This window comes from Ixodes scapularis, unplaced genomic scaffold (genome assembly GCF_016920785.2).
Source record: "Ixodes scapularis isolate PalLabHiFi unplaced genomic scaffold, ASM1692078v2 PGA_scaffold48__2_contigs__length_671460, whole genome shotgun sequence".
Lineage (NCBI taxonomy): Eukaryota > Metazoa > Arthropoda > Arachnida > Ixodida > Ixodidae > Ixodes > Ixodes scapularis.
This window is the reverse complement of record NW_024609877.1, coordinates 579,707-605,261: the sequence shown is the minus strand read 5'-3', so window position 1 is coordinate 605,261 and position 25,555 is coordinate 579,707. Positions and strand designations below refer to the sequence as shown.

General features: G+C 51.1%; 1 protein-coding gene across 5 annotated transcripts in view; it reads right to left on the bottom strand.

The window, feature by feature from the left end:
* Positions 1–25,555, bottom strand: part of LOC8041250 (ecdysone-induced protein 74EF) — a 354,809-nt gene that overhangs the window by 22,348 nt on the left and 306,906 nt on the right. For 4 of the 5 annotated variants that reach the window (XM_042293160.1, XM_042293162.1, XM_042293161.1 and 1 more), the window contains exons 6-7: positions 2,080–2,259; positions 791–958 (exon numbers count right to left, since the gene is read on the bottom strand). In XM_042293160.1, coding sequence (XP_042149094.1) covers positions 791–958; positions 2,080–2,259 — 348 coding nt within the window. The remainder of the gene's footprint in view (positions 1–790; positions 959–2,079; positions 2,260–25,555) is intronic. The other variant, XM_042293164.1, reaches the window with a different exon arrangement.

The following is a 25,555-nucleotide window of genomic DNA, read 5'->3' as shown; positions in this document are numbered from 1 at the left end:
AGCAATGCACATCACTACTTGCACTGATTCCCCCCCCCCCCCCCCCCCCCACCCTCCCCCCAAAGGTGAATACAGTGATCAATGCTCCAAACATGAAAAGACCCCATTCAAAAGTGCACGCCCTCCAGTGGCAGCTGCGCCGATTTATCGAGGCGCAGGAAAGATTGCCCGAAATATGGAGGTCGCCAGTGTTGACTGATGAAAAAAAAAACTGGGATAAGGCATCGAGATGATCTGTCAGGCAGAGAAGTAGCCCCCTTTGCAGCTGCCAGGCGGTGCCAACAAGCGGGATGTCTGCCACACTTGCTAGGTGGCGCAAGTTGCCGCCCGATTAAGTGGGAGATCAGCCGCACCCATCCAATTCGAACTAGTTCATTTTATCACCGCCAGGCGGTACTTAGACCATCTTTACCAGACTTGATAGGTGGCGCAAGCAGTCGCCCAATTCACACGGGCCAGCCGCATTTATTTATCCATCCATTTGTTACAGATTGTACGGAGAGGTGCCCGAAGGTGGTGGAAGCATCGCATCAAAGTCTCAAAAAAACAATCTTACAAAAAAAAAAAAAAAAAAAAAATCAATAACGGCGTTTTTTTTATTGAGACAAGTTTGTTTTTGGAAATTTCGATGCGATGCTTCCACCACGTTCGGCCGCCTCTGCGGTAGATCGTAGCGCGATTAATTTACCGAGCCGACTTATCCGGTCCCTCGGAAAGCTTCACCGGATTCGTGGCCAAGCTGTACATTTTCACGAGGCAAACTAGGAGGGAAACCAAAGTGGGTACTCACCCGGCGTGCTTTGTAACCGCGCCTTGGACTCGTCGTTGCTGAGGGTGCCGCTGCTGCTGTCGACGTCGGAGACGCCGCTGTCGGCGGGGCTCGGGGGAAGCGAACCTGCGCACCGAAGGGGCACACCACCCTCAGACCGCCAGTTCCTCACGTACAAAGCCACCTCGTCTGCATGGCGGAGGAGAGAGCACAACAGGAGACACGGTTGGAGCTCCGGCACGCAGTAAGTCCTCCGCAGGCCGGTTAGACCCACCCCGCCTGGAACGCGTCTGCCGACCGGTGCGTTTAGCGTCCCATACATCCAAAGCGCTGTGGCAACAAATGACGTCATAAAAGTCGGGCTGCCGTGCTGTCGGAGGTAGCGATCCTGGGTTCGGAAGTAAAAGTCCCGGAATAAAGGAGAGCACGCGAGTGTCGCTGCCGCGGCCAAACTCCTGGCTGCCGAAGCTTTCGTGGGCTGCCAAGCTGGACAGCGAGTTGCAGCAGCAGAACAGGCGCCTGCCGTATCCAGCACGGCTGTTGGGACACCGCCAGGGTCGCGGCCGCCGACACCTCTACGACGTCGTCAGGCGGAAGTCGAGGAACCACTTTTTTTTAGGAGATAAACACACCAGTCGGAGACGCGTTCCGGGTGACAAGGCCGTGGTACGTCGACCGTCTCCTGCCATATGATGGGCACAAAGTGGAGCCGAGAGCTGCGTCGTCAAAGTTCGGCTGCGACTCGGTGTCCAATCAGCGAGAAGACGTGTTTCAGCCAAACGCTGGCGCAGCGCTCGGGTCGACCTGTGCCCCTTACTGGGCTCCCCCTACAGCCCCACTGTACTACAGCCTAACGGTAACCTACGGACCATGACGTCTAAGCGAGGGCCAGTTAGAAACCACGTGGTTTCAAACTGGCCCGTGATTGGACGTCATGATCCGTAGGTTAGGCTGTAGTCCATGTGAGGGAGTGGGGGGAGAAGGGCAACAAGTCGTTAATACAATGCTAGCTCACTAGCGGACCCAAATTCGTTTTTGCTTAGAGTCAGCTAAACTGTTACCGTTGGTTCGCGTTTGCTCCAATACCAACTAGAAGACAAGGACGGCGCCTTGTTTTCCGGGTTTAGTTGCTCACGCTCCAAACACTGGCTAGATGGCGCAGACCGCCGTCCGATTCAAAAGGGTTCAGTCGTCCATCGAACGAGTCACGAGAGAGGGGAAGCACTGCTCACAGTGGTGACAAGAGGACCAGTCCCAGAGCGGCCTTGCTTCCCCGAAGTCCGCAGCCGCGGGCATCCCGGGCCGCTTACCTGAGCTGCTGCACGTGACGGCCGGGTTGCAGAGGCTCGACAGCGCCGAGTAGGTCGGGTGCTGGTGCTGCAGGATGTTCTGCAGCAGCGTCTTGGAGTCCCGGTTGGGGCTGCAGCGCTGCAGCGTCCGCTCGCACCGCGACAGCAGGCTCGGACGAACGTCCTGGGGACTCGTGTCCACTGGGGAAGAACAGAACAGGGCGGCTTGAGTCTCCCATGCTTGTACGGAACAGTAAGAACAGCTTATGTGGAGGCCAAACTTCGCATTCACACCGTTACTGCACGAGCACTGGTCTATAATACTTAGTTTGTGACAGGTTGATAGCAAAGCCTCCCACCTCTTTCCACTTTAGCAGAGCGAACGCTGGAGGGGAGGCGACCACCTCTCCAGCGTTCGCTCTGCTCGCTCTGCTAAAATGGGAAGAGGTGGGAGGAGCTTTCCCTGGACCTCTCCAAGACAGACGACCAATTTGCGCTTTCCACTTTTCCCCCACTCCCCCTTACAAACTGTCCACCGTTGTCTGTCTCCTCCTCGCCCATGGTGAGGATGATTTTCTGCCTCACAGAATCTCGATTCTAGTCGTCGGCCCTAAACCGGTCACCGACTACAGGTATAAGCAGCAAGCATAAGCATCAACGCGAGGGGCCGTCTGCTATCGATATGTGTACTACCGTAGTCAAAGTGCATGAGCAAAAGAAGCCGCTGCTTACGCTGTGCTTTGCCAATGCGCACGTGCAGTGCGACCGTCCTATCACCCGTTCTGTTTCCCTCTTACAAATGTAATGTAATGTCGTTCAAAAACTACTAGCACGATTGATTGTCGAAACTAACTTAGGTTGCAAATGTCTCTTCTCTGTCACTACCACGTCTTAGAGGGGGAATGGGGGTGGATAGCGCCGACGTCCATGTTTGTGCTAACGCCGTGGCGCAGCGGCGTAAAACAACAGGCGATATTCATGGCCAAGGCTACGGAATACAAACCGGAGTGTTTGTGTGCCCTATCTCGGCAAAGGGTAACGCGGCAGACAACGCAAACACCCGATTCTCGGTAAAAGTTTCGTTTAATCGTGTCACCTGTTCCGGGTTGTGATAAACGCGTTCTTATTTTTGTTGGTTTGGCGCGTGTTGTTTATTTTACCGCTCGTTAAAACGAGAACGGTGTTCGGAAACCGCCATCAAAACAGCGATAAAACGACTTCGACAGCAAACACCAAAACTTTCCGAACGATTGTTCTACGCTTCTAGGGGGCAACACTGACTTATTTACCAGACACAAGTTTAACCGTTTTTTTTTCCCCGACTGTGTTTAAACAATCAAAATTCCTCTCCCCAGTTCGCCGTTGACTCGAATGATTCAACCGATCAAAAAGCAAGAAAACGTAAAATCCTAGGGTTAAATAAATGTTGGCTCGCAAAGCCAGGCGCATTCCTCGTTGTCAAAAGGAATTGCGACACGCTGGTGCAATAACACCGGGATTTCGGTTGCGTACGTCAAAAGATCCCCAGGTGGTCGAAATTAATTCTCAGTCCTCCGCTGGGGCGTGCCAGCCGAGGACTGAGGAAATCCCTCACTGAGGAAATCCCTTGGCTGCTTTGATACAAAGTACCATATGCCTTAACTCCTTTATTCTCTGACTGGTTATATATATATATTAGGAATAGAATATCATGAAAGGTCACCTTTCTTGCTAACTGTTGTGAAAAAAAAAAGAAGTGGTATTGCGAGAGAGAAAAAAGCTTTACTAGCAAAATCCATTTGAATGAAAGCTTCTTTCATTCGCATAGCGGTCGCCAGTAAAGCATTTCGCCCTCTCAGAAATCAACTCTTGCTGTAGCTGTTAGTATCCCTTCCCGGCAAGCAAATGCTCATGTACGAACGCAAAAGCGTTCGTACATAGCGCCGAGTTATTCTTAGCTTCAATACTGCAAAGAGTATGTTGTCGGTTTACCCAGCACTGTGAAGGCCATGAATAACGCAACGCTATTGCATTCGAACTGCTATTCCACCACCCCTAAATAATAGTACTAATAATCTAAAAAAAAGAAAAAAATCTCCATAAACGAAATGACGACAGCAAGTTTTTAAAGACAAGGCATTTCGTAGCCCAAACCACAAACAGCAATAAGGCCGCAACGAACCACGGAAAAACCGCTCTCGGCGTCAAGCCTTCCAGCGGGTTGGCTCCACGTGACGTCACAACGCCCCTACCCGATAATAATAATAAAGAAAAGAACGCACTACTCGTAAATTTCGGCCGACTACGGGAGGCAGAGGGGTGAGGCTGGGCGACCGGAAGTCCGTCAAGTGGGAGGGGGGAACCCGATGCAACGCTCGCGCCGGTTTCTTGGTCACTTCCGGTTGGGGCCGCTACTGCGCTCAGCCGAGTTTGTGAGAACGTGGAAGCGAAAAGAACAAAAACAACAAGCGTGAACCAGCCGGGAACCTGTTTCTGGAGACCCCCCGAAATCGAGGAGGCACGCACGGCCCGGTTGAGCCGAGACATGGGACAGGTGGGTGTTTTTTTCTTTAGCATCGCATTCGGCGGCGCAATATCGGCACGCGGTTGGGGTGTTTTTATGATGATTCTAGAGAGCGAGAGAGAAAGTTCGGATAACGAGAAAAACCCAAAGATGAGTTTTGTGTTGATTTTATGCGAGGGATCGGTTATTTAATCTCCCCCCCCCCCCCCCCCTTTCCACATACACACTCTTGCAGGCGTCCACAACGCCAGTTTTTGTTGCGACAATATTAGGCTTAGGTGGACGTCGGCTCATGGAGAAATGTCGTCTGTCTCTTTTGATCCGGGTAACGTCATGTTCTCAAGCTTTCCGCGCTCTATTTCAACCGCTAGCGTCAAATTCTCACGGAGTGTAAGCTTCTCGCGATGCGCAGTTTATTACCGCGAGCACAAAAACACTTTTTTTTTTTTTTTTTTTTTTACCGGACACCCGGTACATAATTTGTACGACAACGATGACTCAGCGTTTGAGGAAGCCGCGAGCTTTGTGAAAGCGATTTGAGTCAGCTCGAGGGAAATGCTTTCGAATAGTCAATAAAACATTCCACGCACTGCTTTTTTTTCCTCGTTTTTGCTTCTGGGGAAGGAAATAAGAAACGTTTAAAAAGCTCCTCGTTAAGCATTCCCCTTTGGTAAAACAACAAGCGACTTCCAAAGCCCTTTTTACGGAGATGTACAAAAAAACCCGGTATCAACATTCTCGCAAATGACGTGCGCCAGAAAACACGCCTGGCGGAAGATCCTGCTCTATCCTACGACGTCATGGAAACTGATGTAGGATATGGGCGAGATATTCTCGCAGAATAAAGCAAATGGCCCCACAAGCGGAAAAGCCGAGACCCAACTTCAACGAAACATGCAAAACCAACGATAAACAAACGAGAGAGAAAAAATAATAAAGCAGACGACGCGTTGGTGTGAGGGAGACCGTTCCAACGACGACGTTCGCTATAAAAGCCAATAGCAAACGACATAAAAAGAAAAGGCCAAACTTTCGCAACGCAGCTAAATAGATAAAGACATAAAATAAGTCAGCGGAGATTCCGATGAAGAAACCGATTACACGGGATTAAACATACATCCAGATTAGTGTCCCGGTGGAAAATACCACCCCGGCAAACAGAAAAAAAACTAATAATTAAAAAAAAAAAAAAAACACTGAATGGAGTTTAAAAGCTGGCAATGGTAAACAACACTGAATGGCATTTACCATTTGGTAATGGTAAAGAACACTGCATGCTGCACGCCATTTGGTAATGGTAAAAAAAAAAAAAAATACGGAGTGGAGTTTACTTTATGGTACACACTACAGTGTTCCAGCTACAGAGAACAAAGTTTACCATTGGTAATGGTAAGCAACAGGGGATGGTGGTCACTAGTTCGTCGAGCGCGCGTAGGAGGCTAGCCGAGACAAGTTACTTTCAAAAGAAAAGCCATAGCTTCGAGTCTAGTCATTCGGGACGAGTGGGACGAAAACGTTAGTGGCACAAAGGTAACAATGCAGACAACGAAAGGTAACAATGCAGACAACGTACAGTGTGGTACATTAGTTCGCAGACGGACGGCAGACGGCGCGTCGCTGCTCGGAACACAACAATCGACGCCAATAAGTACAGACAACGGGAGTGGGGAGGGCAACGCCAAGGGGGGGGGGGGGGGGGGGGAGGAGAGAAGGGGGTAAAAAATCGTACGGCAGGCGAGAGTACGCCAGCAGCGACGCGGCCGAAAGGAAAATCTGCGACGAGGGAAAGGGTGTGTTAACGCGGTCGCGGGGGGGAGAGTGTGGCAGCACGAGGCAACAGCAAAGCGCGCGGTGGGGGTTGGAAGCGGCGGACTTCCGTGAGGCAAAATCAAGGCCGGCGGGATATTCTGGGCGCTGGGGGTCTACGAACTCGGCCGGCTCAGATAGGCGCAGACCTTGAAAAGCGCCGCGCAGCGGACGGACGCCCAAGTTCGCGCCGAGTGCGCGCGGAGGAGCACAATGTCGTCTGCTATCGCGCGCGCGCATGTGTGGAAAACTATCTCCCAAGTTTTAATCCAAACAAAGGAATGGGGGACCTCGCGGGGAAAGGGTACGGTTTAGGCGTTTTTCAGCGAAGACTTCTAAAAAGCACTAAAAAGAAGGTAAAATCATCTTCGGGAACAAACTGTTAGCCACGACGCGGACGTCGTCGGGCTGCCAGTTTACGCGGTGTGAACGTTCGCCCATGCCAGGTATGGGAACCGCGCCTGCGCAGATTCACGTAAGGTGAAGCGCCGTGCTGACATCAGCGCCACCGCAGCCCCATGACGTCAGAGTCATGCGCCGGTCGGTAGACAAATGACAGCCCGAGAAAAAAGGAATTTCACATGTCCCGCTTCCAGCGCGAGCTTTCCACCTTCGGCGGTGCTTCGGCGTCCCATAGGCCTCGAGTGCGCACGCGCAGCCCACGCACGGCAGAAGGCGGCGAGAGAGTGCTGGTGGCATCCCCATGAAAACGCCTTGGCCTTCTCAACCTGTTTGCGTTTTCAACCTTGCAACCGCACGCTGCTGATTGTATGATTTCCGCTAGATGACCATTTGTCCGTCGAGACTAAGGTATGGGTCAATACCACGTCCGCAGAAAGGCGTACACCCAACCCCCCGAAACGTCATCACTGGTGGATTGGCGCTCTTGCAGCGTCTCACCCACAATCCACTTTCCGCCTGCGCGGCTCCGACCGCCAATCGGCAGACGAAGGCAGCTAGCCAGTTTTAGGTCTACTCACTGATCGTTCCAACCAGAGCTCGGCGTTCTGAAAAGCCCGCGCGCTCTCGTCTGACATCAAGACTAATCAAGATTACCGCCAAAGACATCGCGTCTTCTTCCGCCAACCAAATTTTGTGGGAACAACTTCGCGCAGCGTGGGAACAATGCGCAACGAGTGAGCGGGGAGCGACCCAACACTAAAACAACAACGTTAAAAACGCGGCCGTTATAGCAATAATAATAATAATAAAAAAAATGGTGTTTATTTTCGAAAACCCGAGACGACGGACGAAAAAGGTGTCACACACACAGATGGAGAGGTTATGTGTCACCTTTTACGCTCGTCGTGTCCGGTTTTTCGAGAAAAAAAAGTATAAAATAAATCAGCTCGCTGTCTACTCATTCTATCCCTAATACTACTAGTACACGATTGGACAAAACCGCGAACAATTTGTTTTTGTTTTTTTTTTGTTTTCAATTTTATACGATCTTCAATCCGCTACTGCGCCGTTCTCTAACTCGACAGTCGTCGCATCGGCTACCCCTTACGCATTAAAAAAAAAAAAAAAAAAAAAAAAAAAAAAAAATATATATATATATATATATAGTCGCAAAAGACTTGGGACGAAGCACTGAAACTTCCCTGAGCTTATTACGCAAGTGGGCAACATCCTAATGGTAGTAGTGCCTCGTGTAACTACACGGCATTGACAATAGGCCGCGGGTCGACCTACCTTCGAACGTTTTTGTGCCGCTACTTTCAGCCAGCGGGAAGCTAGGTTCAATGGAATGCTGAATTGGTTGAAGGGATGGGGTTCGCCGTCGCGAAATGCATAAACGAGAGCCGTGTTATTGAGTTCGCGTCTTTATCAGTCTCGCTCTCTCTCCATCTGTAGCCAAAAAAATTAATAAAAAATACAGTGCATACAATTGATGCGTTACACGATTTATCTGACTGCCTCTGTTTGTAAACATGAGCACCGAAGAAAATTAGGGAACAAGGTCGATTTTTCGATGAAAAATTGTTATCAGGATCGAAAAAGAAAAAAAAAAAAATGCAACAAACGTTTGCTTGCGCCGCCGACTGATATTACTTTCGCAACTAACAAGGTAATACTTTATTTGTTCCATTACGATTGAACCGATCGGATCATGTCCCCCTGGGAAGCTGACAGGCTAGCTAAAAGAAATCAAAGTATTTGTACCAAGTCTGTCCTCAAAAACTGTGAAATTAAAAGGAAAAGAAAAATTGAGACTATTGTAAGCTTTTCTTCTTTTTTTTTTTTTCTTTTTTTTTTTTTTGGGGGGGGGGAGCCGGTTTTAGCTTTCTTTTCACAACCAAACATTCGCAATAGGTTCATTACAATGTTACGTGCTTCTTTTTTTGGTGTGTGTACCTTTTTTGTGTGTGGGGGGGGGGGGGGGGGGGGGAGGGGGACAAGCTAATGGGGTGTATGACATTTTAAGTACAAGCGTAATTAGTTACATCACAGTTCTACTTTCTAATGTTGGTAAAAGTAAGAAAAAGAAAACGGATCCGAAACTAACGAAGAGGGACCAACCACGTGCAAAGGAGAAAACGTAGAAGAAAACGAAGAAGAAAGGTCGGACCTGCAACTAACGACGAAAACGGGGACCAAAAAGTATCCGCCGCAGTCAGTAGACCCCAAACGGACATCAAAACAGATAGACACACGATCTCGCCACGCACGCGCAAACATGGGGAGAGCGCCGAACTTGGCCTCATTTCTGTTTTTTCCGCGGTCCGGAAACAAAGAGGCGACGGACGTCTCCGAGCCCCACATAACACACGCAACGAGGAGGCCGCCGCTCCAAACACAAAAACGCGCGAGGAAAAAAGGAGGCGACCGATAAACAAGAAAAACTGCGCAAGTCCATGACCTACTTCACCGCAGCAGGCCTCAGAGGCCACCGAAAAGGGGGGCGACCAGGAGGGGAAAGGGAAGCAGAGGCGAAAGTAGCGCTTCGCGATGGCGCCCGCCGAAACACACCGGCCTAAAAACACACAAAAAGGCGCCGAAAAGGTATACACAAACAAAACCAACCAGACCGTAAATGGCGGCGTTTTGTTTCTATGTCTGGATTCCCCCTCCCCTCGCCCCCCCCCCCCCCGAGAAGTCCTCTTCCTCGTACCCCGTAACGCTGAAGTAATCGTGCTGCCTGAGAAGTTTCCTACACCCGAATTTGGGGTCACAAAGCGGAAAACAACCGACAAAAAAGAAGTCCAAATATTCGGCGAGGCGGGACGCTACTCTCGTCGTTTCCCGCCGCTGCAGCAGTCCAAAAGCGTCTCGCGAGGAAAAAGAAAAAAAAAAAAAAAAATATATATAAACTGGTTACTTATATGGTAGGATCAGAACGGGACGACGTATCATTCCAAAACGCGTTCGCTGCCTTCCGTCGTGCTTCGGCCGTGCAGGCACGATCGGGCAACACGACACGTGGAAGCGCTACTGAAGGCAAGATTCTAGCGCTGGAGGAGGGATAACTGAAGGGCCAGTCTACCGTTCTAGTCATTTCAGCGACTATAGTAGTTGATACGTTCCTACTATACCACCCAGCCGCAACATCTTCCTTTCTTTTTTTACCTTAATTGTTACATAGTGACAGTTCATAACTTTCGCGCTCATTATCTTCTACCGTGCTTTGCCGGGGACGAAGTTATCGAAAGGTACCCGGACAATACACTCCGGCATGCCCGAGCCTTGTCAGGAACTAACAAAAAAACTAACATAGTTCTGGACGCGAAAGAAAGAGTTATTGCATTATGACACGCGCTGCAACAAAACGAGTTACAAAGAAATACAACGACAACAGGCAAACGGATCGTCTATTGTTCTTAATATACGTCCGGCGGGATAAGCGCGGACCAATCAGTCGCGCTTCCAACTTCCGCGTCTTTCAATGAGCCTGCTGATAAAAAAATATCGGACGAGGCGAGTCTCACGTAGCCGCAAACGTCAATCCGTTCTCGGAAAGATAACCTGCCTGAAACATTCTGGGCTCGCTGACCCACATAACAGAGAATACAACTCTGCCGGCGACATTCGCAATCCGGAGGTAATAAAGCGTTTACAGCGTTCGCGCCTTTTCTGGTCGCGAGACACACCCGTCCACGGAAGAATCCTCCAGGTGGCGAAACACTTTAACCTACGCGTCTCTAGCCTGTAGAAGCAGGTCGTTTTCCAAGATGGCGGCCACCCATTTCGTCCCCAAAAAGCGAACACACGAGCGACTTTAGCTTCGGTGTTGTACCTCATTTTATTTATTTTTGTGTTCGCTAGGGCAGGATCACAATACATAATCGATGAAAACAGTAAACTAGATCGAGGGAACAGCGGTCGCGACCCTTGCAGACGCGGAGTGCAGCGACGAAATCGTCACTGTCGTCTGCTAAAAAAGAAAAAAAAAAAAGATGGCCGCGCTTACGCGCGCATCCGACGGGCATCCTGATCGATACATATAGAGCCGGTGCCGCGCCGATTCCCTTTAAACGAGCTCTCCGTTACAACAAAACTAGCACGAGCATCATCAAACAGAGCGCCGAAGAAAGGAAACGAAACAAATAGAGGCGACGTGGAGAAAGCAAATCCACGGCCGCGCTCTTAGCACAGCCCAGAGCACCCAGAGGGAGCCTAGAGGGAGAGGGAGCACAAGCGAAAGAGGAGGCGTCACAAAGAGAGAAAGACAGAAGGGAGAGGGGAGCAGAAAAAGAGGCCCCGCGCTCGGCCGTTCGGCGCAAATCGAGGTCAAGGCGTGCATCACGTGACCGGGTGAACGCTCGCGTCCAAGGTCCGCCGTTCCGCGCCGCAGACACACTCCCCGCCGCCGCAAGCGGAGCTCTTCCGGCTGTTGCCGCGGAGAAGCCGCTCCTCCCTCCCCCTACTCAGTCCGCGCGCACTTCCCCCTTCGGGCAGGAACCACCGCGCGGAGAATTCCGCGCTCTCTTGGCAGTACGGTACGCTACGGTACGGCGCGGACGTTAAGATGACGTCAGCGCGTGCGGTTACCGAATGCTTACGTATTAGGCATACGCGGTGTTCATTTGTTATGAGGGTTGGATCATGGATGAGTCGTTCCTTTCCGCTGCGCACTTCCGATAGCCAAGAAATTCCGACCAAACAGAACAGAGTTTTTTTCGTAGACCATCCCTCCGCAACGAAGGCACCGCTAGCCTTGTCTGTAGAGTTTCGAATCTCTTAGTGGGTTCCGGAGAGCGCTGCGGAAACGATTAACAAAAAGTACGAAATAGGGAGTTTGAGTGGATCGTTCCGTTATTACGCTGCATGCGAAAAGGCGTCGGGGGAGTATCATAATCGGAACGATCTACTAAAACTCCCTAATAGGAACTTTGAGCTAACACACTACCGGAGGCTTTGAAGCGTGCTTTTAAGTGCGCGCCCCGGTGATACTGTGACCGCGGGGCGCGTGCTAAAGAGCAGGCTTCAAAGGCTCCGGTAGTTGGGTACGCGGAACACGGTAACGGTTCCGTAACCGTTACCGCGAAACACGGTAACGGTTAATGTTGTGACCGTCGCTCTCCGGCGCGAACTACGCACGCGCGATAAAACAATCGCCCGGTCAGATGGCGCCCGTTAACTGCGGTAAACTGTATGCTAAAACTATGATTTTGAAAGCCCGACGTTCACTCGACCATACTCGACGGCATTCCGCTCACGGGTGGTTAGTGGTTGGAGTCTTACCGCCACGTGCCGTATCTGTGTACGCTTGAAAGACATCATCGGCAGCAAACGAGGAAGCAAAAAAGAAAAAAGTTCGTGATTGCGCGAGGCGTTTCCGTGTCCGATAAAAGTGGCAGTTGGCACGCACTCGTTGTCAACATCGGGGGAGAGGAGGACGCGCCAGAACAGAAAGGCGTCCGACGCACGCTTGCCAATGCTGCAATCATTGTGCGCGCGTCTGTTTTTCCAGGTCTAAATTTGGGCTTTCCTATTTCCTGCTACGCGGGACACAGCCTAGGGGCAGAGAGGCCGGGAGGGCTGCCCCGTCACGCGACGAGAGAGACGCTACGAACGTTGCGGTCGGTAGCGAAACGTCCTCGAGTTCCAAACACCGCGCGCTGGGATTCGCGCTACCCTATCGATGGAACAGATTTGGAAAGCGTCGAGTGCTTTTCAACGTAGCCCCTAATGCCAAGACTTTGTCCGTCTCTCTGTCCATGCATTTCCCGCTAAAACTAGCGGAGAAATTGACGTCACGTGACCTATATACATATATGGTTCTTCGCGCCATATTTTGCGGGGAGATTGACGTCGCGTGACTCAGTTTCCCCGCTAAATATAGCGGGAAAAATGATGTCACGCGAGCCCGACGTCACGAGAACATAAACAAAACAATTCAAGTTTCAAGCTAAATCTAGCCGGAACAATGACCTTGTGACTCAACGTCACGTGACCTCTACGCCAGTCTAGTTTCTCCGCTACATTTAGCGGAAACATTGATGTCTCGTGATCTACGCTCCAAGTCAGTTTGCCAGCTAAGTTTAGCGGGGCGATTGAAAAAAATAAATGTTATTCCCTTCTCGAAACTACTGTCTTCTAAAGAAATTGAAAACAATCGTTTCTCAAAGAATGCCATTCGTGTTATTATAGGATTTCGTAGAGAAAGGTCGCTCTGCCAATTGTCTTCTTCTGCGCCTCTGATCTTCGGTCGGCCGCTTCACAACGAACCAGGAAGTGGATGCCGGCAGCGTTGTTTACTAAGAACGCCGGTTTGCCGTCAGCGTGCCAAGTGCAATCTCGTGCCGGAAGCGTAATCTTCGCCGAACTTGAGTTGCGTAGAAAGACGACAAGACGCGTTGGAGGGGGCTTTCCCTGAATGAAAGCCTGCGCCGCAAACACGCCCGGCTGTCGAGTTCGAAATGTGCCCCCCCGGTCAGTAAACGGTCTCGGCTGACGTCGGCGGCATGCGGCTGCCCAGACATTTATAGAGTACCATGACGTCACGACCGAGTCACGTACACGCGGAGCGCAAGTCGTCTGCTTTTGGCACAGGAGTGGCGGTGACGTCAGAACGTCGAGCTCTTATGGGCTGATGGAAAAAAAGAAATAGGGGGTAGACCTCGAGGTATGTAGCATTGAGGTCTACCCACTATCCTTTCAATCCCAGCCAATCAGAGCTCGGCGTCGCTCTGACGTCACCACAGCTCCTCCGCGAGAAGCAGACGACTTGCTCTCCGCGTACGGCGAGCAAGTGCTCCAAAAGGCGTCTTTGGCGCGCGTCGCAACCGAAGGGGGACGCACGTCAATCAGAGAGCGTCATAAAGAACGCGCGGGGAATTATCAGTTGAGCGATTAGCGTTGAAAAGAGTTCGACGGCGACGGTTTTTCTATGTCAGAGCGCGAAGACGAGGCAGCGCCCCACGCGGCAGACGCTGACTCAAAATAGGAATCGTTCCGTGCATCCACTGGTTTATTGGGGGGCAGAAGGAAAGGCGAGCGGGCCTCAAGGTAATATTGAGCTAACCCAGAACGGTTAGAGGAAGCGACCCGGTATATGGGCTTCTCGCCGGCGTCGCGTGCTGTTTCGTTGTTCCGGCCTCCAAAAGGTCGGTCGCAGGCGTGTGCACGAGGAGAGATTTCCGCGCGAGTGCGGCCATTTTCTCCGTTCGAAACGCCGGCCCATCAGGGAAGTACGACGGCCTTGGACCTGCGCGCTTGGCTTCCCGGTGCCGCCGAACGACCGGGCACAAAAACAGCCGGCCCCAAAACTTCCTGTTTCCCGATGACTCGTGTGGGCGGGGGGTTCTCTTCTGGCGTGCCGTCGCCGCTGCATCACACGCGGCAATCGGCGTATTCACGATCCGGGTAGGGGTAGTCGGGTAGTACGCGCTCACCGGGGCAGTGGTGCCTCACCCCCGAAGGGAGTGTTCATCGGAGGAAGGTTGTTGGACCGGGAGGTTATCGCTTTCACGTCTTGATAAGGCGACTACTCCGTCAGGCGAAACTTTGCGCGTGCTTAGTTTCCTTACAGGGTATCGTTATGGGAACGAACCAATTAACAGATCCATTAGAGGCTATCATTACAGCAGTACAAGAATGGTCTACCGAAACCACAAGGGGGAAAAAAAAAAAGGTCGGCTTTTCAAAGTTGATTAAACCGCACACCTTTCAAACGCAAAAACAAACGCTCCTTTTTTCTTTACCCAAGTTTCGTAAGAACTATTTCGCGTAGCTTACAAACTCTGCGCAAAAATAATTTTTAATTGATAACGGGCACAATGCCAAGCAGATTAGACGCTGAACGTTCAGACAGCCCGAGGTGTGCGTATGTTTCAGGTACGGCGGCTAATTTCGTCTGCTAACCTGGGTCTTTAACGGAGGAATGGTTTCACGCTCGCACGCGGGTGCGACACTCATCCAGATCGAAACGGACAGGCACGAGAATCGAACCCAAGAACGACATCTGGATGCAACCGCTAATCCCTCCAAAAACCTCGACCAGGACCACGTCTGACCTCTCGCCACAGAAACGTGCCGTCAAAGTGGTACCCCATTTAACCACAAACACATACAAGAAAAGAGTTTAAAAAGAAGAGGAAGATGGGAAGTGGCACAGCTTTCCGAAGAAAAGAAGGGTTAGCGGACTCGGCCCTCCAAAACAAGTTGTCCAGAACTTTACGCACAAACATACGCACACGCGCACGAGCGCACGCACGCACGCACGCAAAGGCCAACAAACAAGCGGAACCGGAAGTGGAGTACAAGAGAAACACCCCCGCAGCCAGCCGCAACCGAGCACCTGGCTGGTTCCGAAGCCGCCCGAGTCACAAACCCAGTTTTGCGGGGGCTGGAACGGTTTCTTTTCTTTACCGTTTTGTGTGTTTTGTTTCCGGGGTTGTTTTCGAGCCGCGCGGAAGTAGGGCGGAAGAGTTCAAGGTGGGGACGCCGGTATCGATTTAATGGAACCGCACATAGGCGGCACCGCTCGTCGGAGCGAAATAAAATAAAAAAAACATCACTTACTAAAAGAGATAAAATGAGAAGAGCGGCTGCGAGCATGCGTCGAAAGGGTTGGAAAAAGGGGACAGGCGAACGCACATGGCTTGACCTAAATAAGGGGGCACCTGAATTGAACAAAGCAAACGCAGGCTCTTTCCCTCTCCGTGATAGAGTTGTCAACAATGTCCCGTAGCTCGGGGCCAGGTGGCGCAAGCTGCCGCCCGTTACCTAGAGGGTACAGCTACTACTGCCATTCATTCATCCGTACACCGATCCGAAAGGTGTAGTGTCCAGTCGGTGAAGTAGGACGAGGTCAGCGTTCGACGTCGATCCCCTGCCAACAAAACGCTGTTCACGAGGGATCGACAAACATTAACCATTGGAACCACTTTAGACAAGACTTAATAGTACTTCAAAATTAATGATACTTCAAAATTTCGGGAAGCACTTAACTGCCACCTTTCAAGGTTTTTAATAAGATTTTTCTTTGTGTGTGTGTGTGTGTTTTTTTTAATTAGTTTTTGCCATGCGCTTCGGAGACGAATTGCAGCATTTTCTCCCCGACTTGGTAGGAAAATACCTCTGACCTCTATCTCGAACCAGAAGTACCCAGATAGATGTAAAAAGGGGCGATTACCGTTTATCTGACCGAATATTGGCGTTCATTCGAAACTAAGTGCGCAGCGTCCATGTCTATGAACTTCTTGGTTTCGTTGTAAATATCGCTCACGCGTTACTTTGCAAGGCGTCTTTCCTATATTTTTTTTTTATATATTAAGTATAAATAAATAATTTAAAAAAATTCCTTCTTTCCCTGTTGCTGACATTTGATATATATATATCAAAGAGGGATTTATTACAAGTTTTTTTTTTTCTCTAGCAAAATCTGAAAAAAAAAAAAATGAATAAAGAATTACAACTCGGTTGTGTGCTTTCAGATGTCAGCCACAAATAAAGAATGGAGGGTTAAAGGAGAAAGAAGAGATCATAAAAGGAAAATCAGAAGACAGTAGCCTCGATTGTATGAACAAGTCGTTGCTCCCTCCTTCCGCCTTAGCTTTTCCGGGAGTGTAGGCGGCTTTCTTTAGGGTCGATCTAAAAAACAATGCCTCGCGTCAATCGGCAAACAAGCATACACGAATCAAACAAACAAATAAAAAATTGACCGCATCTCCACGTGCCGAATGATGTTGATTGGGGCGAAGCTCTGGTGGCGCTGATGATACTCATGTTATTCATAGTAGTTCATAGGTTATTGACGCTTTGCAGCAGCTTTCTCGCGCCCTGGTCTCCGGAGCAGCTTGCTGTCTGCGTAGACGCCGAGCCGCAGCATGCCGAGCTTTTCGCTCTTTTTCATCCATGTCAGAAAGAGAATGTGTGGTATGGAACGTGCTTCTATACGCATTTGAGCATTTGACCGCAGCGCCCTCTCGTCTACAAACGTTGAGCCAATGCATGCAAAGTGTAACGCGATTATATACGCATTTGACCGCAGCGCCCTCTCCTGTATAGACGTTGAGCGACTACATGCAACGTTTCATCCATGACATCCCCGGCTCTTGAGTTACTACCACATCTCAGAGCCCCCTACTCGTCCGGCAATCGTGGCCGAGTGGTTAAGGCGATGGACTAGAAACCCATTGGGGTCTCCCCGCACAGGCTCGAATCCTGTCGATTGGGCAAAAATTCTTTTTCTTTATTTAAGAAGACAGATGGGATGGCAATCGATGTGAGCACGGACGCTGGACGGACAAAACTAGACCCCAAGGAGCTTCGCCCCTAAAAGAAACAAAATACTGCAGATACCTTCTAGGGAGATGGATCGCACCTTTCGAGGAATCAAACACCCCTACGAATCAGCAAGTGCCATTCCCCCAATTATAAAAAATAAATAAATAAATAAATAAAAATTACATCGCCTTTCGTGTGAAGGTGCTTCGTCAACAACCTGTAGCTATACTGCTTCCACAATTAATGGTTAATCCTACCTTTGCCTACACAGCAGCCGAAGAGCCGGCAATCCACACTATCGCGACCTAGTCAGACTAGTGTTTCGCAAGCTCAACGCACCGAGGGAGAGGTTAGGGCACGGGGTGCTGCTCAAAACGTTAGCACTCCGCACGACAAAAACGCCACGTGCACGGACTGCATTGATCGAGTCGCCACGAAACATAGTAGCAGACGGTATCGGTAGCAGATGACATACTCGACTTGGCGGAAGCGATACTGCGCTCAAATCTCGTGGGAGAGTGCCAGTTCCGTATTTCGTCGTCCATTTTGCAAGCACACACAAAACGCGCGAATATATACGTGCATATTTAAATCTCTTCCAAACACCGCCAAAGAAAAAAAAATACAAAAGAAAAATATAAGTAAATAAACGAAGAGCGAGAAAATGGGGTCGCCCAATCGGCCCGAAACGATCGAACGGTCGGAGTGGAACAATTAGGCTCGTATTTAATAGCGGGGCTGACCCCGAAATGCCGCGGGTCCCTCTAGTTGACACAGGCCTCCTTGGGTGCAAGGAAACGCAAAGAGCCTAAAACGACGTGGCCGTTAATAGCGCCCGCAATGAACGTAATGGCTGGGCGGTACACTTTTCGAAGGAGCAGAGTTTGCCGCTTTTCTGCCAACGAATGTCTTCGGCTCGGTTTGACGGGGAAACTTTAAACGCCCGTGCGTCGCGTATCAGCTGCTTTAAGATGCGAATTTCGCTCGCAGCAGTTTTCGGTCGAATGTAACAAGTACAAAGTGCAAATACCGAAATGCAGCGCTACAGAACAAAAGCAAAAGCTGTAAAGAAAAAAAAAAAAAAAAAGCATGCGTGCCTACTTTTTTTTTTTTTGTAGAGAACAATTACCGCTCATTCACATTGAAAGCGGAACCGCGTTCGCAAAGCGGTTGCGAACGCGGATCCGCTTCCAGTGTGAATGAGCGGTTAGAGAGGCAAGCACTGGGAATGTGTTTTGACCTAAAATTGGAAGATGCGATTGGACAGCGAACATGACCTATGTATGACAGCCTGCCCCGTTGCAGACTTCATTTTTAGGTGAACGTAAAGATATTCTCACCCCGGTGATTTGCTAAGTTGTTTACAGGAAGGTAGACCGACCGGTATTCTGAATGCAGAACTTCATTCCAAACCATTAACTCGGACCGCAGCCAGCGCTACGGTCCAATGGATAGTAGCGCCAGAAGTGTATCATTATTGCGCGTGTCGTCTTTGTGCGTCTGCTATCAACGGCTCAGCCAATCAGGCACTGCAATCGTGAGCTTTCTTTTTTTTTTTGCGCGCGTGATTGTTCTTTTTTTTAATTATTGTTGGGGGACACGATGTGAAACAGACTAGCGATCTGGCACCCTGCAACGGCGGTCAGCAACGACACCGTTAGGCAGCGGCGTTCCGTAGCAGCGTTTCGTAACATACGGGACCGAGGGGGGTTGCGGATAGCCGGCGGGAACAGCCGAACCGGCGTCGCTGGCAACGGCGGTGCCCCTAGCAACCGGCGGGGGAGAACTTCCCCGGGAAGCCGAGGGAAGAACGTCCCGCCGATCGATACCGGGGAAGGCCGAGGCATTGACACTTGGGAACGCGCATGCGCACTGGGTCGCCCGGATGCCCCCAGACGCAGGGCGTCTGCCGATTCCACGAAATCGTCTACCGTTCTTCCTCCGCCGCCCCCTTTTTTGCCTCGTTTTATTTTTAGGGAGCGCTCGTTTTTGAACGTGTTCCTTTTTCTTTGCCTCGCGGAGAACCTTCGATCGCTAGAGAATTGCGCTACTTCGCCGCAGGTATGTGCATTTACTAGAGCTCTCTGCACGCACCGAGTGCTCGAGAAGGCGGCGGAGGTTTCGAAACGCGGCAAGTCTTAGCGGTAAGTCGACAGGGCGGTGGGAGCTACGCGATCGCCGAACCTCATCAAACGCCTCTCTTTCATCGTCTGGCCCTGCTCTCTGCGCGTGGGTATGGAGCTCGCAGCTCCCTGTACCGCGTACAGCCACCGACAAAGTGAAAACGACAGGGAGGAGCCTCGGTTGCCCCGGTTTCTGCGCGAGCTTCCAGCCTTCGACAGTGCTTCGGCGTCTCGTGGACCGCGTCACCGCCAAATCACCGGACGAATGTCCCGGTGATTCCTCACGTAACGTAAGAGATTTTACCGCAACTTGTCACGGGAAGCGAGACCAGACCTTTAACGAAGTTCGCCTTTCCACTTACTTCTGAATACCGCCTAAGCCTGGGGTGTTACCATAACTTGTCTCGTGAAGCGAGAGAACATTCCATGAATCCTCATTAGAAAAGCGACGTAGCGCGGGCTTCCCCAATTGATCACGTGCCTCGAAGAGGAAACGTAAACGAGGGAAAAAGAGGGAGCAAACAAAATGGGACGAGATGTCCCGAGCCAAGAATCGATCCCCAGGCAACGTGTGCACGGAAATCGCACGCAGCGGGAAGGGGGAGTTCCGGGAATCCGAAACGGAATACGGGAGAAAAACGGGAAAGATAAATGCCAACATCGAATTCCTCTCGTCGCGACGCTGAAAGAAACGCTTCCAGTTTTCGCAAGGAGACGACGAGATGAAGCAAGCGACGTCAACTCCCTAAAGACTTTGTTGCTTCTTTTCTTGTTGATGTGGATATCCCTCTTTTTATGTCCCTTAAAGCACTTTTGCTCCCCAATGTCTCCCGGACATTGGGAAATCTCTATTGCTCCAGGTAATAGAAAGAGAGAGAGGCACACTTATTACAGTCATTTCCGGGAAACTAATGGGTCACACCGGTAGGAGGAAATGACGCGGGTATTGATTTTGCAAGCGCTCGGAGTTTCCAGGTCCGCGTCTCCGCTGTCTCGCTTCTGGGGAAACGCGGTACTCTTACCAAGGCTAACAGCAAAGGTCATTCGGAGGAAAGAAAAAAAATGGCTCCTCTCCATTCTGTGAAACTTGACAGCACTCCAATGATGCAAACATAAAAGAAAGGCAGTAATTCCTTCTAGGACCGACCCTCAGATCAGAGTTAAAACGTGCTTGTCCTCAATGGGATGATTTACACTCATTTCTTTCTTCTTGTGAGTGGTTTTGGGGATCCGGAATGAGGCTTTTTCTTTTTAATGCGACTCGTAAAGCGAGGATTAAACGCGCAAATAATGAGTGTACTAGCATTTCGCTAACAACATGCCCTAGCCGGAACCCCTTCGAGACGCGGACGTGACAGAAAGGCGAGAAAAGGATACAGCAATCCGTTCCTGCTCCCAGAATTCAAGGTTCCACTTTCTCCAAACCCTACCTCTCCATAACAATAAGGAAAAATCACCGAACAAAGAAAAGTGACTGTGACCTAGAAGAGGTGAAATGCAAACACGCAACTACACAAAGGGTAAAAAAGAAAAATCGGCAAACAAGCGAACAAGAAAGCGATCCACCCTTGACAGTGAATTAGAAACCGGGGGTTGCGGGGCTTACAAAAGCCTCACCTCCAGCACTTCACAAAGAAACCTGTGACCCCCACCATCCCCAAGCCCGAACTGTGCCCGAGATTTCCTTGGGAAAAAGCGTCCCCCTGACCTTGGAGGAGCTTCCAACCTTTCTTTGTGTATGTGTGTGTGTGTGTGTGGAGGGGGGGGGGGGGGTAGGAAGGAGGAACAACAACAAAATGCCGAGCCGACTTCTGTCACAGGACCCGTAATGTCCCATTAACCGTTTTTTTTTTATTGTAGGCCGGTTATTGTGACGTTGGCTCTAGAGAGGCACAGGCGCTCGTCACACGATATGTAAGTATTATAATTAACATAACGTCAATTTTAAAAATTAAAAAAAAAAAAAAAGGAAGAAAGGACGTGCGGAAGAGAAGGGATAGAAGACGACATTTCGAGCGAATACTCACATTTGAGCGATAGAAATCGGAAAGGAAAGAGCTGTAGCCGTCCTTCTGTTCGGGCAACTGGGTAACTTTGGGGATAGTAAGGCTTCAGCGGGTTGCATAGGGACAGTTTCCAATCGGCGAAACAAAATCGGCAACCGTGTGTAATTTGGGAACATCAACTTCTTGGTCTTACGAATCATTTTTGGGGACTCAAAGAGTAACCTAGGTTGCGGGAAAAACATATCCAACAAAAAGTTAAAAAAAATTCGGGAAAAAATGAAAAAAGAAAATTTAGACACCGTATTTTGACGCACCGTTTCCGCAAGCAGATCTAGTTCCTGTTCCGAAAACACGACCGAACGCGCCATTTTCTTTCGCTGCGGCGAAGATACAAACGTGCAAAGCGAACTAGCTCAAGGCCAGCTCTTCTCCGTCACAAAAAAAAAAAAAAAAAAAGTTTAATGGCCGTTTACGTTGTCCCGATTCCCCCTTGAAAACCCGGGCGCAGAGCCGCTAAACCCATCCAGCACCGATGACTCTCCACATTCCGCGAACGAGGCTCAACTAAAGAAGAAAACGAGGACGTACAGACGCGGGCGGGGCCTTGGCAACACACATAACAACCCGAAAAACACGGCAACAAAACTCTAGGTCCCCATGCCCCCCCCTCTCTCGCTCCGCTTTCCCCGTGCGCCTCCGCGCACTTTCCCCAAAATCCCGCAATCCCCACCCGGTAAAGCGATGGATGCCCTTGGCCTAGTATCCACGCGCACAGAGGACTCAGTCGCGTGTCCTCGGCAGCGGAGCCCCAACACGGCTTTTGCTGGGAATCCCAACTCGAGAAAAGACGCGGAAAAATATGAAACTCTTTCTGTTTCGTCGGGCGCCGGAATAAAAAAAAGGGGTTCGTTGCGCGATTCTGCGAAATTTATAAAGGCCAGTTGGGTCGCGGAAACGACAAGCCCGTATGCGTACGCAAAACCCACGCGATGAGTGGAATCGAAATTTATGAACTCTTTCGTCGAGAAAAGGGAAAATCTTGTTCGGGGGCAAGCAACGACACGCCTCTTTCGACGCCGCGTTTTTGCACGCATCAAAAGTCCTATAGTAAGGTGGCGATGAAGGCGAGTTGGTTCATGAAACGGGTTATACGAGCTATTGACGTTTTCAAATGAAGGGTCGGACCCAACGGTATGAGGACAACGTCACTCTACTTCTGCGCATAATAATAATAATAATAATAATAAAAAGAAACGAAGTTGCGGGAGGCGTGATGGTTTCAGTAATGACCTGCTGAGCGTTGTTATCTCTCGTCTGCTGGACTCCGAGCAGGCACGCAGCCATGGGGGGGCATGGGGCCGCCCCCCCCCCCCCCCCCTCCCTCAAGATTTTCCATTTTGCTGGGACCTCCTCTCCCCCTCCCCCTCATACAGAATTTTGTCATGGGCGGGCCAGGCCAGGCCAGGCCGCCCCCCGCCCCGCCCGCCCCGCCCGCCCCCCCCCCCCCCCCCCCCCCCCCCCGACACAAAATCCTGGCTACGTGCCTGACTCCGAGCATGCGCAGTCATCACTCTATTGCAAAGTAGCAGGCGCCCTGAGGCATGCTCCCACAGCCAACACCAAGTCGTTGTCACATCAAGAATAAGCAAGTTTCACGCGTATTTCACGCTCTGATCGAAGAAGTTCTTAACTTACATACGTTCGGAGCATAAGGGAGAAATTAGTAATGGCCCGCGACGGGTCGAACCTTTTTTACTCCGGTTCTTTAGGTGAACGCAAGTGTAGAATAATCGAGGCCTGCGAACATTCACCTCTTCCTCCATAAAACGTCACGACAGTCGGATGGCTCCAGCGTTGGCGCAGCACTCATGGTTAACCGGAGCCTCACTGTGATGACGTCAAAATTATAATGCACACCTCTCTGGGTGGCGGTGAAGCGGGATTCTTCCCCCGCTCGATAACCGCTGGAAAAGTGTGTAGGCGAATTCGCCGTTTCACCACCGCCACCGAGGCTTCTCGAACGGCCACCGGTGGTCCCGCTCATTCAAAAACGAACCCGGTGGTCGAAAGGGTCACCGTGCGAAGCTTCGCGCCCCAGGTTCGAGAACGACTCCGGCGTTTCTTTTTTCGGCAGGGGTGCCGCGGCGCCCCCCACGGCGTCGGCGAAGACGTCCCGCGTTCCAGACCATCCCCCCGTGTCGCGAATCCCCGACCCAGATTCGGCGGCGCAGCGTGGCGAGCCGGACGACCGAAGCGCCGGCCAACTGGGTCAGTAGGCCTAGCGAGGAGAACGGGGAGGAACCGCCGCTTCCTCGCCGACGCCGGAGCGGAAAGCTGGCGGCGTCGGTCGGAGACGGCCCAAGGTCTCGTCACGGCTCAGAGCCAGACAATCTTCGAAAATATGGTGCCTTTTCTTCGTGGCCCCTTCGACACTAGCATACGACGCCAGGGACTAGCAGACGTCGCCACAAAGTAGCAGACGACGCCAGGGACTATCAGACGACAAGGAAGACCAGGAGACGATGTTAGACTAACAGACGATTCCCAAGAGCAGTAGAAGACAAAACAGGCTAGCAGACGACGCCCCAGACCAGTATAAGACACACCATACTAGCAGACGATGCCACATACTAGCAGGCAATGCGACGATTAGCAGACGACGCTTGTGTAGCGGAGCCCAGAGCAGTAGAAAACACACCAAACTAACAGACGATGCCCAAGACCAGTAGAAGACAACAGACGAGCAGACGATGCGACAACTAGCCAGCAGTAGAAGACACACCAAACTAGCAGACGATGCCCCAAGGCCAGTGGAAGACAACAGACTAGCAGACGACGCTTGTGCAGCAGACGACAGCGAAGACTACCGTTATGGGACCGATGTAGTAAAACTCTAATAGAGAGCTTTAACAAATCGCTCCGACACCCGATAAGGGGAGTTTTAATAGACCGTTCTCCGACCTCTACTAAGCCCTCCGCAACGAAGACACCACTACTGCACATGCGCGGCGCTAGCCTTGCCTGCATGCAGAGTCCCGGATCGGGGCAGCGGACACCATCTACGAAAACTCTCCAAGGATACGATGCACACGCAAAAGGCGGAGTATCGAGTATCGTTGTCCGAGTTAACGGAACGGTCTAATGCGGAGAGCAAGTCGTCTGCATCATGCGCAGGAGTTGCGGTCCCATCAGAACGACGCCGAGGTTGGACTGGTTGTGACTGAAAGGGTAGCGGGTAGACCGGAATTCTAGATGCCTCGATGTCTACCCACTATTTCTTTTTTAATCAGCCAATCAGAGCTCGGCGTTCTTTCATCATCGCCACCCCTGTGCAAAAAGCAGACGCGCTTGCGCTCGGCATAACACGCTCTATTGTCCCGGGGAGTACGGTAACGTGGTCGCATAACCGAACGCATCGGCTCCCGAAAAGGAAAAGAACGCAATAGATTGGCGTGCACCAGGGGACAAAAGGACCCGAACAGGTGTCGGCCACATAGATCTGGCTCGAGCTCGCTCGTTACATAACCCGCAGTCGATTGGACGAGAGCCGAGCCCAAAAAAGCTAATCAAAGCGTCGGGCAAGCCAACAAGGGGCGCGAACGCGCCAAGAACCCCACTGCCTCCTCCAGACAAGAAGCCACGGCCGAAGCCAAGAGCGGAGGAATCCAAAGCCCGAGCCCAAACAAAAGGGCCGCTTCCGCCACGCGCTGTTATTAGGCGGCCCGCTCTGTTTTTCCAGGGAGGATCGCGGTTTATCGTCGCGCCCTAAAAATAGGGCGAAGGGGGAAGGCAGCGCCCCGGATGCACGGCCCGCCGACTGCCTCAAAACAACCGCACGGGCCGACAACACACGCATCGCGTAACACCTCCGAGTAGGAGGGGCTTCGAAAGGCTCGCGCCCGATATCGTCTCGCTCTTTCGCGGACGGCGTGAACATTTCTCGAGCACGGAGAAGGCGCTTTCTGCCATTTCAGATAAAGCATCAGGCAATCGGCAACCGCGATTTTAATCACGAAGATGGCCTGGTGATTGTTACCAAATGCAAATGTGAAGGAATTGAGAAAGCCGAGGGAAATAATCATACATATATTTTTTTTTTCTTCCCAGGCCGCTAGCGTTCTACCGATGGCTGAACTGTGGTTACTCTAAAGCGCAGCTTTCTTCCTGGCTCCACTGACACCCTCACATACACGCAAAGCTAGAAGACGTCAACGCACGCCGAACAATCCGCCGACACCGGGCAAAGAATAGGTCGCGGCGGAAGCGAACCCGAAACCTCGACGAACGAACTACTTTGCGGCGACGACGGGCAGGGGCGGTCGGCGTCGCAAGCCACACACGCGCCGCTATCGCGTTTCGCGGACAAAAGACAACCGGCGGCGGTT